The following is a 13,272-nucleotide window of genomic DNA, read 5'->3' on the forward strand; positions in this document are numbered from 1 at the left end:
TTCCGACAAAATCAAACCTGTTTGATGTTATCCTAGGTTTTAAGTCTTGGTAGTGAAGTTAAATCACGTGAACATTGTCAGCAACCAATGGAACAGGAAGCAGCAAACTTGCTTATTCTTAGTCTTGCTTATGGTTGCTATGGCGCCGCGCTAAGCTAAACGCTAAAGAGGGAAAGTTGCTGACGTTCAACCCTTCTGAAGCGAGTCGTCCAACAGGAGTTTTACTGGCACATAAACACAGACCTCCGGGTACTGGAGACATTCATCTGCATGCACTGCAGGACAGAAAATCTGCAAACTTTCCCTCAAGTTAGCAACTAACGCTAGCGGTAGCATGCTAACGTTAGATGTGAGATGATTTTCTTTAGATGTGAGATAGTGTCACACTTTAGTCTGTTTAAAGTCTTCTAGGGTATGGTAAGCTTCAGGCACATTTTTGCTTATGCAGTAGAATGGCGCAAACATTTTCAGGGGTCCAAGCCCGAGAGGGTTGGGGGCCCTGCATGCAAAGCAGCGTGGCCCCCAGCATATTAGATATATCTAATCAAAGGGAGCGAACACCTGCTGTGATGTAAGAACTTGGGCATTTTATTTAAAGGGGGTTCACAGAAGAAGTGCTTTATCTCCAGCTATAATTAGTTGTCCTACTTCAATGACCTTCTTACGCTAGAAATAAAAAGTCTTGTTCCATCTCCTTGGGATATTACACATGTGCATTATATACTGCATTAATGTATATATGTATCTTCTCTGCTCAGAAAAAGGTCATGCTGTGAGCAGACCTCCTGATATATGAATATGACTCAACCATGAAAACACTCCATCTCTTTGCTCTATTAAGTGAGTGACCTCAGTGAGTGTGTAGCAGGGGGAGCGAGCGGGGAGTGAGAGAAACTTAGCGTAGTGACTGTGTGAGGGAAAAGCGAGAGGAAAAAGAGACCGCAAAGATGATGTAAAGTGAGTTAACAGTGAACAATAAAACACCAAGCTTCTTAAGACACCCTGGCTTCATGGTTTTTTGACAGTTTTAACAATGTTTCCACACTGCCGACATGTTTGCTGCATTTATAAAGCGTGCGCACGTCTCACTCTACGCTGGTTGCTATTTGATTGTGTCATCAAAAACTTAAATTTTATTTCACTTAATCGGCCAACCACTGAAAGGACTTTTTTTCTATATTTTTTGCCAAACAGTGAATCACTATTCGTACATCCTGGACTCTATATGCTGATCTTTAGCACATTCCTTAAAATTTTTTCCACATCTTGCACTAAACCATTCAGCTATTTTTCTCTTATTGTTTAAACAGTCATATTGTACATATTTGTTTTGTATTTATTGTTTATTTCCTTTTACTATGTTTATGTAAGCTCTACATACATAACACAAATAAATATTTTTTTGTGATTATAATTCTGATATAAAACACAAGCAAACAAACAAATCCAGCAGGCCGAACTAAAAATAAGGTTATTGAATACTGGCGGCTGCCTCTGCAGGGCACAGATCTCCAGACAGCCGAGGATAAAAGAACAGGCAACACCCGAACAAAAACACAGACAGTATGATAATAACATCTTAAACACATCATTCACTCGCAGTGGTTTCTGTGACATGATAAATATTTTAAATGAGTACGTAGTTCGGCTCACACATGTACACACTGCATAAAGAATGTGGCCACATGTGGCCCAGACCACCTCCCTCACTCTCTCTCTCTCTCTCTCTCTCTCATCAATGATCAGAGAGTGCCCCAGGGATTACGTATTCTAGGATTTTGCATTTCTGCTGCAGCCATCTTGGGGTAAAAAACAACTTAAAGGTTTAGGCTGACATTATTACACAGCCTTGTTGAATACTTGATTGTGATTTGTCAATCACTGCATTCTGCAGACTGTTATTTCTGTATAACAGACCATTGCCATGGATGCAGTTCTGATCATAGACGCTGGTAAACCATTTTTAAATCAATAAAATTGTTTTAACGTATTTTTGTTAGATGCACTTATATTTTAAGGATGTGTGCAGAATTGTGGACTTCACCTGCACCCAGCAGCAAACGGGAGAAAGTTGTACTTATCAAGTTATGTCCACAATTACGAGGGTGAGTAACGTTAATTAAGCATATAGCATCTAGCGCTAGCATATAGCCTAGCTTTATGTCTGTGAAATGAATTGTTTTTCCTCATAGTGTTTAGTTAGACTGAACGATAGATGACAGTTTGTGAATTGACCCGACTTTGTATTTTTTTTCTCAGTATCCTATAAAGACAGACATGTAGTGTGTGTGAGGGTGTTATGTTTCAGGTTCCATGAGGAAGTGTAATAAGCATGAAGGTAGCTGTGTTACTGTGTTTGGTTAAACATGCTCCTGGGTATTTGGCTAATTTCATTGTTAGATCCAATAGTAAAACCTAACTATCTCGGTGACTTTGTATAGATCCGGTGTCGTTGTCGTAAATGTGCTTGTTTCTATGAGTCTACAGTATATACCTGCCTTTATCTGTTGATTTTTTTGTTCGTGTATATTACCATGTGCATGAAACAGACTATGAAAACAAATCTCTCATGGGACAATATCTATCTATCTATCTATCTATCTATCTATCTGTCTGTCTGTCTGTCTATCTGAGTAGGGTTTAAGGGAAAAGGATTACAAAGGATTTCTTTCGTTTGTTGAGATGCAGCACTTGCTGTTATAACTGAAAAGTTGGGCTCTATAGCTTTCATTTTCATGCAGTTGTGTTGAATAACACAGCTTTCATGGACAGAATAAATTGGTATAATCAGTAACTACAGACATGTCTCATTCAGCTGTCTCACTACTTCCTTCTCTGTGAGCATAAAAACATTATGAGGGTTTTACTAAACTGAAAGTGTTTTGTAAAACCCTACAACCCTGATAGCATACCAGTCGGCCTCACGTTCACTACATCATCGCAGAGGTTTTCATTACAGCCAAGGCCAGGGCACGGTCTCACCGGGGATCAGTTACTGACCTGCCTGGGTCCCAGCATAGGGGCACGGGACAATATAGATGGCCTCGTCTGTACACGACCATGTGAACTGTTCAATGTGTCAGTCTCCAACACTGATTTCAACTGCAGTGGAAACTTTTCAATAATTAAAAACAAAGGATGGTGTACATAAGCACAGATGTTTAATCAGAGGATCTGCTGTGTGCAATTGTGGCTTGACTATGCACAGCATCACTCCACCTGCAGCCTTCAGGTGACTGTAAAGGGTGTCACCAAAGCAAAGAAAAAGGTCAACAGTATTGGCTACTAGCTGTTGTGGATGTGTTATTGTTACAACCCCTCCCTTTTCGGCCTGCTGTTGGCTTCTTTGGCTTTATTGGCTGAGATGGCAGTTTGGAGGGTTCGTTAGTTGATTGGTGGACACCTGGGTAGGCCTCAACCAAGGCTTTATACAAGTCATATACAAGTATACAAGTCTGATTGTTCTCGCTCTGCATTCTCCTTCTCCTAGGCTCCACATCTCCGGGGACCTGTTTCACAAAAGCAGAATATATAAATCCAGGATAACTGATAAAGTGAGGCTTGACCTAGTCTAATCTGTCCATCCTGGCTTGGTGCGTTTCACGAAGGCCAAGCCAGGCTGAGGAGGAGCGACTAGGTTGAGCCAGGCTGAAGTAATTCAGATAGATGCGCGTCCACGGCTTTCCTCAAAAGACCGCGAGGTCGATCACAGATTTATTGATGCCAAAATGGAGAATACGCATTGTACATACTTTATACAGAGTGAGCAGCAGCTTCTTGTGGAAGTATGACGACGTGAAACACATTATTTGTATAAAAAGAAAAGAAACACGGCCGCTGTAATGAAACAGCGAGAGAAAGCTTAGCAGATGATCACGGACCGACTGAATGCGTAAATATATACATTAACTGACCACTGCTCTGAATTGAAACCGTCATAATCATTCCAGTCAAGGATTAGGCTACTAATCATTTGCACAAATCAACAGTTGTACTCTTTGCCTTAAAAGTAAGCAGAAGATAATGTTACTCAGGAAATTTACCATGAAGATAAATTTTCTACAACGCTAGAGTATGATGCGTAAATATCTCTTTCACTCTGTTAAACTACACACTAAAATATAAATTTCCTAATTCATATTAACTTCCACTGCTTGCTTTTAATGCAAAGTGTACAACTGTTCATTTTGGCAAATGACAGTGACTCATTGAATGGTTTCAGTTAAGAGCAGTAGTTCATATTTTTAGACTATCATTCATGCCACGCTTTTTCTCGCGTTTTTTTTATTTATTTTTTTTTATAGAGGACGAGTTTCCTTCTCTACATATTATATGCCTTGCTCCCTTGTGGACATAGAAAATAAAGACACTGAAGAAATTGGGACTCTAAAATCTAGAAACTATAAAGATAAGTAAGTGATAAACTCCATGCACACTGTCAACATGAATGGAACAGAGTATATTCATCAGTTATTTCCCCCCCAGCAAAATATAAGGTATATAACCATAGGTGTGTCCTCTCCCTGTTACATGAATGTACAGTAGCCTACAACACTAGATAGTTACTGGTCCAGTAAACTAAGACTATAATTTGGGAGGATTGTACAATTAGGATATGTTCTTTAAATTGTACAATCCTCCCAAATTATTGTCCTAGTTTACTGGACAACACATTTGTTTGTTTGTGTGCTAAGAATGCCAAATACAATGCACATGGAAGCGGAACAAACATGATCGTTATTGTTAAAGAATTAAAAGAAAATTAATCAACTAAAATAATTGAAGGTGCATTGGTCAGCTATAGAAATGTACAGCATTGTACGTATTGCCCTTAGTAACAGACTTCATTTAAAACACATTTGAAATTGTATCAGCCTTTTCTAATTATCTCAACAACTGCCATAATATATTCATCAAACTTCTAACAATATGAACAGCAGTCTTCATACAGCAATATCACAGTAACAATGTCACATGAATAATTATTTTAAAAAAACAATGGTCACAACTTTAAATAATAACAGTACTTAAATGAACAGCAATATGCACCTGTTGTATTTTAATCCTGGCTGATAACAATAGGGTAAAACCACTGCTGGGTGATCAGAAAAGGCTCCAGGATTAAATAAATCCTGGCTGTTAGCCTGGTCGGGAGCAGGCTAGCTGCACAGAATAAATCTCCATGGTGATTTATGTGCCTCCGCTTTCGTGAAACCAAGTCAAGGCTACATTCATCCAGGATAACGGGGAAATCCCGGGTAAAGCCCTTATCTTGGTTTTGTGAAACAGGCCCCTGGTTTGGGTTTGGTTTATCTCTTTTGTTGCAGTTGTCACTTGCTCACACATCTTTCACTCACACACACACACCGCACACACTACTGATAACATTGATTCCACACCTGTTTTGATTCTTTTGTTAATAGTAGTTTGTTTACTTTACAATAAACACTTTATTGGCATTTTAACTTGTTTGGTCTCCCCTCTTTTGTCACATGCATTGAGCCGGTTTGTGACAGTTATGCTTGTAAGAATCACTCATTTATCTTTCTTCTGTCTCGCTAGGGTTTCTGGTTGAAAAATGTAGAATAAAAGTGGCAAGACTAGCAAAACATAAATAAAATAGAGGAGGTGCCTTCATCAATGGCAGTGAGTAGGGGCGGGGGGAAAAAATCGATACAGCATAGTATAGCAACATTTTCCGTGGCAATACTGCATCGATACACATGGATCTATTATTATATATGTGTTGGTCAGTTTGTCTGCTTGACAATCACATTTTGCAGCAATAAAATTGAAGTGAGATGAACAAACAGAGAAATGTATCTTTTTAGATAAAACAGATGTTGACAACGTTTCCTTTTGGGGACATCATTTGAAATTGGGAAAAATTTGAAGTTTGAAAAAAGGTAATAAATTGCAATATATCGCAGAATATTGAAATATGTTTAAAATCACACACTGACAGCATTGTGATGATATTGTATCGTGAGGCCTATTGGTGAAGTACAATTATACAGAACATATAATTATTGAACATGCGCTGAACTGTTGACATGCTCCACGCAGGTGGGCAGTGGACCTTACGAGACCCACTCATTCTTGGCACTAAGATTGCAGTACAGCGAGTCACTAACATCCCAAACTGGCTCAGTCGATGAAACAAATCTCAGGAAAATGCCAATACAAAGCTGCACCGCGACATGCATGGATACCAAAATACAGTCCCTTGTCTGTAGCTTCATTAAAGCAGCAAAGTACAAAATTAGCAGCTCATTTTAATGTAACTGCTGTACAAAATGTTATTTCGTTCAAAAAATCTATCAAAAATTTGAACCTCTAACGGCAGGATATCCTGATTATAACTGTTCCTCCAAACATCATCCCAATTAATTACGACAGGCATTTTTGTCTTTGTGGAGGTAATGAGGGAGTCACAGTACCTGCACGTCCTATATACAGTATATATTTGTAGCACGTGCAAAACAAGAGTGAAGACAGAAGAAAAATAAGACTACATGCATTCACTGCTATCACAATACTCTGTACTTAAATAGCAGAGTTTTGAGCCTCAGGCCGTCATTACATCAGGCTCTGATAAAGGCAGAGTAAACTGCATGCATGGAGTCCTCATTCCCATTGCTTCTACTCTTTGCTCTGCAACTGAATTTGAAACATAACATGACTACACTGCCCCTATGGAAGTGCATCGGTTTCATCGGATTTGCAAAATACAATATATAAAATAATAACTAATATATTTTCAACTTGCTCAAATTCAATAGGACAAATTCAGCTGCAAAATGCAATGTATAATTCAGTGTTAACATCTGGGAACCCAAGGAAAAGCAATCAATTCTAGATTCAGAGCAGCAGTCAGAGGAGACGGAAAGCAGCGTCTGAAAGGGCAGAGAGATCTGTCTCTCTTTAACATACTTGTAAATAATAAATAATGGCATATGTTATTAAGCTTCAGCATGTTATTTATACTTAAGGGGAGACACCAAAGCTTATAATTTTCATTCATTTATTGGCTTATTTAAATCAGGGGTAGTGTACAAACGATTTATTGCACCAGATATTACAATGCCAATTCCCATCTGTTGTCTCTGGGCATGTATAAGTTGCACATCTATATAACAAAAAATATTTCAACATAAAACTCATGTACATCTGTAGGACAGACCAGTGTGTATACATTCAGAGTCATTATCAGACCTGACTCACAACAGGAATCTAACATTAGTTTTACACTGACTAAAACTAACTGTTTTGTTCACTTAAATTAAAAAGTTTGAGCAAATGTTGGCAAGCAGTGTTTTATATAATAGTCTCCCCTCGTTAAATAAAAGTATGTTAAAGAGAAACGTACTATAACTCTACCATGTCAGACGCTGCTCTTTCCCTCTCCTCTGCCAGCTCTGTGGCCGGTGTGTGTGTGTGTGTGTGTGTGTGTGTGTGTGTGTGTGTGTGTGTGTGTGTGTGTGTGTGTGTGTGTGTGTGTGTGTGTGTGTGTGTGTGTGTGTGTGTGTGTGTGTGTGTGTGTGTGTGTGTGTGTGTGTGTGACAGCCGACCAGGGAGCTCATTACGCCCACAATGGCTTGTGAAGCTTTTTAACTCCGATAAGGCAGATAACCACAGATTCACATTAATCTTATAATTTATATTTGTGTTGTGGTATTTAAACAAGCGATCAAGGATATAAACGCATCCTGTCCCCGAGTCTCTTGAGAGAGCTCCAGGTGGTAGTGGGGTCTGTAAGCATCACAGGACGAGTGGCCAGCGAGCGATCACAGGAGCCACTAGCTGGCTGCCGTGTCAGTTTGTGAAGCTTCTCAAGTCCGACAATGTCGGAGCATGTGCAATTATATTATATATATTCAAACTCTACACAGTTGATTTCTCGTATAAGAAAGAAGAATTGATTGCTTTTCCTTCGGTTCCCAGATGTTAACACTGAGTTTTATAATTTGTATTTTGCATCTGAATTTGATACATTTCATTTTTTTACGTTTGTAACGTGAATTTGTGAACTTTAAAATATAAAGGTGAAAATGAGTTGTTTCACCTTTTCAAATTTCAGCTAGCACTCACTCCACAGGCCGCCTGCCAGTTCTGTGGCCGCCTACCGTCTAAGGAACTGAAGTGGTGGGCCTACACCTTCTTGGCTCTTTGGGTGGAAGATGACAGCGATGGGAGCTGGGCAAACCACAATGATAGCCTAGATAGAGGCTCTCCCTCCTTCCCGTTGGGAGCAATGGAGTTTGACGAAGGAGAAGACTACGGAGTAGGGGTGCACGATATTGAAAAAATTTAATATTGCGATATTGATAATGAATATTGCGATATCGATAATGAATATTGCGATATAGATATTCATTTCGATATTTTTAAAACATATGTAAAATTTTAAATGTGTAAAAGTTATGGGAAAACGCAAACAACAAACAAGTTTTCTTACAACACAAGGTTTATTTCAACTGACGGTCATATTGGACTGGTCCAACATGTGTCTACAGAACAGGACATGTTTTACTGGTTGTACAGTATAAAATAAATAAAGAGCATGTCTATAGAACAGGACATGTTGTACTGGTTGTATATAAACTACAGTATAAAAAACAATGCAATGCAACATCTGTTGGCTTAAAGCCAAAGTATTTCCAAGCTACCGAGGAGGCATTACTTTTGGCCACTAAAGTTTCCTCTTCAATCTCTGTTATTTCGTCGTCTCCCTGAGCAACACTCATTTTCTTACTTTTGTGTTCTTTTTGCTCCACTGGCTCCCTTCGCTCTCTCTTTAGGTCCTTTCTTTTCTTTCGCTTCGTTTTGTTGTCTCTGTCTATTTCTTCACTGATTTATGGTTCTGCGGAGGCTCCACGCAGCTGATGTTTATACTTGTGTGCTGGTGTGTGCGTCGAGCCGGCATGTGTGTGTGTGTGGGGAGTGTGTGGTAGAGCGACTCTAGAGTTATAGTGAGAGAAACAAAGTGTCACCCCTGTTCTTTCTGACCACGGTGGGAAATGTGGAGCAGGAAAAGTTAACCCTCTCCTTGATTTCATGTTGTTTATGGAGAAGGTGAATCAGGAAATGAGTCTGGGGAAATCCAACGCTACCAAGTGATGTGTATTTTTCGAGAGGTGCATCAAAGAGTATAGACGTAACAAGAGGCGAAACCCAATAGAACGTCGTGCTGCAGCTTGCAATGGAACATTCTATTGAGTGCAGCTCCGCCATCTTGGACTGAATGCAACACAACGTTCTATTGAGTTTCGCCTCTTGTTACTTCTATACTCTTTGGGTACATGTCGGGCGGGATGAAACGCTTCATAAATAAAACAAAATATCGCATAATTATCGCGAGACTTTCAGTATAATATCGCGCAACGTGATATCGCACAACGTGATATCGCGATAACGATATTGAGTCGATATATCTTGCACCCCTACTATGGAGCCCTGCACTTACTGTACTTCCTGGAGAACATCACCTCAGTCACAGCAACGGCACCGTGACACCCGCTTTAGAAGGACGTTTTGGTACCCAGTTGGTACCGAAGTATCGGTTCTTGTGACATCCCTACTCCACATGAGGAAAATTCAGAGATGGTTTAGTCGCCTGCGCCTCGACCCAATACGGTACAAGAGGCACATGCTGACCATCCCTCCCTCTCTACATTTATACCTGGCCTACTGGAAAACCTCCCGCACTCTGACGTCAGGGGTTTCCCTTGGGCGGGTTACGTCACACGTAACAGTGTACATGGATGCGTCTCTCTTCAGCTGGGGAGGGATGTGCGGGTCCCAGATTGTGGGAGGGAAATGGACAAGCCCTCCATCCCTCCACATAAATTGCCTGGAGCTGCTCACAGTACTGAAAGTGCTGAAACACTTTGCTCCGATACTGTTAGACAGGTATGTAGTAATAAGAACAGACGGCAATCGCTCTGCCCGGCCTTGACGTTGGCTAAGATAGTGAGTGACTTATGCGCGTTGTCGGTCTCACCATCCTGCCTTTCTATTAGAGAGGACGGGAGCGCAGCGGCCTTATAGCCAAATCCATCAGTTACACCAAAGTCATAATAAACTCTTTTCGGTCGAGAATCTTTTCCCTACAATGTTTTTTATCTCAGCTTCATAGCAACAAAGCAGAAGAAGCAAATGTTTATGCACGGCAGACATCAGACGGCCAGAGCAGCTGTTCTTTACAAAGAGCACTCACAAAGTGTGTCTCACTGGCTATGATGCCCTCAGTCAAGCCTACAGTGCAGAGGGAGTGGAGCCCACTTTAGGGCACACTCCACGAGAGCATTATCCGCATCCACAGCCCTCATCAGAGGGAACACAGTGGCTGACATCTGCGCAGCGGCATCTTGGGCATCACCTTACCAATTCATCCGTTTCTATTTGCGTGATGTGTCTGAGTCCTCCGTGACTCATTCGGTCTTATCCATAAAAAAAACAGCAAATGATGATAACTAATCAAATTTGCCTGGTTACAAATTGTGCCCCTCTAATCTCATCATCCCAGAATAGTAGGCTGCATGGGGCCCAGTATGGTATGTTACCGTCTCATCCTCCTGCACCAGCAGTGTGGCTGGAAGAATGTGTTTTATCAAGGGGCTACGGATGGACAAAACAAAAACATATAAGAAAATATACAATAACATCAGATCAAATATGGATATTGATAGTAGCCTCAAAAACACCTTACACTGGTCGGGCTCTGTTCTGTATACATGTAATGTCTCAGAAACATAAAAGCATATAGGAATTATCTGCTACAATAATGACATCTGTTTATCAAACTGTATTCAGAAAAAGATATGAAAAGCGATACTTACAGCAGTTAGTGACAGCAAAGCTGTTGGCCACCTCCAGGTTATCTATGTGTGGAGTAAGTCTGAAATCTGCCATCCCAAACTGAAACATGCCAACTCTGAATGCACTGTACTCCTGATCTGCACCCCTGGGGAATAAACCACCTGAAACAGACACACAGACAGGCCCATAGTCAGAAAGACTGGACATGTATACAATATATATTCTAAAAACAGGATTACAAACTCTAAATACATTGTAGACATTCATTAAGCAATATCAGTTATCTCTCATTTTCTTTTGCCACTCTGCCCCAGAATCAGTAACGGCCCTGTGCAGCATTTTTATTTTATTTTAACAACTTCAACAACCACTAGGTGGCATCTATGAGCAAGGTGGATACCATGAATATGCCTCTGGAATCCCCAATTAGTGTACAATGGTAGTTGTAGTCCTAGAAGGCAATGCACTTTACTGGAGGCACACAACATAAACAATGTGCAGTAGGAAGTTACGGCTAGAGTAACACTTCACTTTCCATGTCTATAATGCATTATAAACATACTTAGAATGCGTTAATAAACTGCTCTGTATAAGTGCTCATAAATATTCATAATGCTTCAAAACAATAATCATAACAAATTATAGAGCATTGTATAATGACTTACAGGCCAGGTATCATAATACTTCATAATTGTTGGTCACTCAATGACATTATTTTTTGCAAAGACAGGGTTTTTCCTGCAAGTTTTGGCACCCCTCAAACAGGTTTTAGCCAGCGCCAAAGGAAAGTCACGAGCGCCAAAGTGTCTGATTGTCAGCAGCCAACCTCCCTCTTATCAACAGCCACTATATTTTACGCACACAGGTGGCGAGATTTGACTGGATCTGAACGCTCTGCTGTGAAGCTAGCACTAATTGGATCTCCGTTTGCAGAGTCAGGCTGTACCGGACTCTCCAGGTGATCATACTGCCCCGGGGACCGGCGACGCAGCGAGTAGCTGCAGCTGACTGACCCGGAGCTGTCCTTCTGCCGGAGCTCCGACTGCTGTCTGATCAGTATTGCATCAGTATTGAATTTAGACAGTTTCATTACTGGTTAAAAACACAACGTAGTCACGTTAAAAAGCAGTCCAATTCTGTGTTTTGGTACAGTTGGTTTTAACACCTGATGCGAGCGGTATGGGTGTAGGCTACGGATGAAAACCACAGTTTCTGCGGGTGGTGGTGTTGCTGAATAAATAAAACTTTGGCTACATTGAAAGAGTATTAGCGGAGAGTATGTGCGGAGAGTATGTGCAGAGTGTATGTGCGAATGTACGCTTTAACTGGCTACACCAGCTGCGCACACACTGTAGGATTGTGTGATTCACAGGCAAGACGGAAAGCTTTTGCTTTGGGATTGTTGAGTAACGGATCGGATCAATTTCTGGATCAGCACAAAAAAGGAGGGAATTTAAATGATTATTAAAAATGTAATAACTTTTAACAATAATTACTTCTTTTACCAGTAAATTGCTGTTAAAAGACAAAAACAGATGAGAAAAGGGTATTTTACAATAACTTTGAATGCCCCGCGGGGTTTACCAGTTTTAAGTTAACGCAACATCTGTGTTGTTTTTCAGACAACAGCAGTGACCATAGTGCTAGTTTGAGTCTTTTAGCTCATAGCTTTAGCGGCAGACTGTCGTACATCCCGCTGTTGGAATCCTCTACAGGTAAATACAGTCACACTTTTACACCGTTTAGCTGTTAGCATTTTAACTGTGTTTAATCCAGTTACTACTGTAGCTAACGGTAGCTACCTGCTGTGATACCGGGCTTTTAACGTGAACAGAAAATTGCGTTGCCTGTATCTTTGCATGGCAAACGCATGTGTGTGGAAAGTGGTCGCACAACAGCTGAAATGTTCTGTTGCGCACAAAGTGTTTAAACCTTACGAAGACAACCAAATAAAATTAATTTAAAATCAAAAATAAAATTGATTTCTTTTAAAATAAGATTTTCCAGTTTTGTAAGTTTTGATTTGTTTTTATATATATAAAAAAAAAACACAAATATGAACAGGTGGATGCCAAAGGGGGCAAAGACCACGAAACGGTTGCCAATTGACTCAATCTGGTTGCCAAGGGCAACAGGGCAACCGTTACTGTCGACAACAAACCTTCGCTCTTTTGGGTTGCAGTATACTATGACAGGCCTCCAGGGTTCACTCTGCACTAGATGACCAAAGAGACTTCCTGCTGCATCCACAGTCCCACTGCGTCCCAGGACAAAAAGGTTTAGTTCTCTAACCTTTTTTTTTACAACCATTATTTCAGATTAGTTTGTTTTGAACATTTATAGTGAATGTTATCAGTGAGAGCATACCAGCATGTGTTAACAGGGAGATGGTTCACAATTCTTTCAATCATTATTAACGTACATTGCAGAAGAACAAAAAAAATCAATATC

At 40.4% G+C, this 13,272-nt stretch overlaps 1 protein-coding gene across 5 annotated transcripts in view; it reads right to left on the minus strand.

The window, feature by feature from the left end:
- Positions 1–13,272, minus strand: part of LOC144530634 (glutamate receptor 2-like) — a 106,648-nt gene that overhangs the window by 62,960 nt on the left and 30,416 nt on the right. For 3 of the 5 annotated variants that reach the window (XM_078270301.1, XM_078270293.1, XM_078270284.1), the window contains exon 2: positions 10,842–10,982. In XM_078270301.1, the coding sequence (XP_078126427.1) occupies positions 10,842–10,982 (141 nt within the window). Of the gene's footprint in view, positions 1–10,841; positions 10,983–13,272 lie in introns of those variants that run through there. The other 2 variants (XM_078270316.1, XM_078270308.1) reach the window with 1 other exon arrangement.

Source organism: Sander vitreus, chromosome 2, assembly GCF_031162955.1.
Source record: "Sander vitreus isolate 19-12246 chromosome 2, sanVit1, whole genome shotgun sequence".
NCBI classification, from domain to species: Eukaryota; Metazoa; Chordata; class Actinopteri; order Perciformes; family Percidae; genus Sander; species Sander vitreus.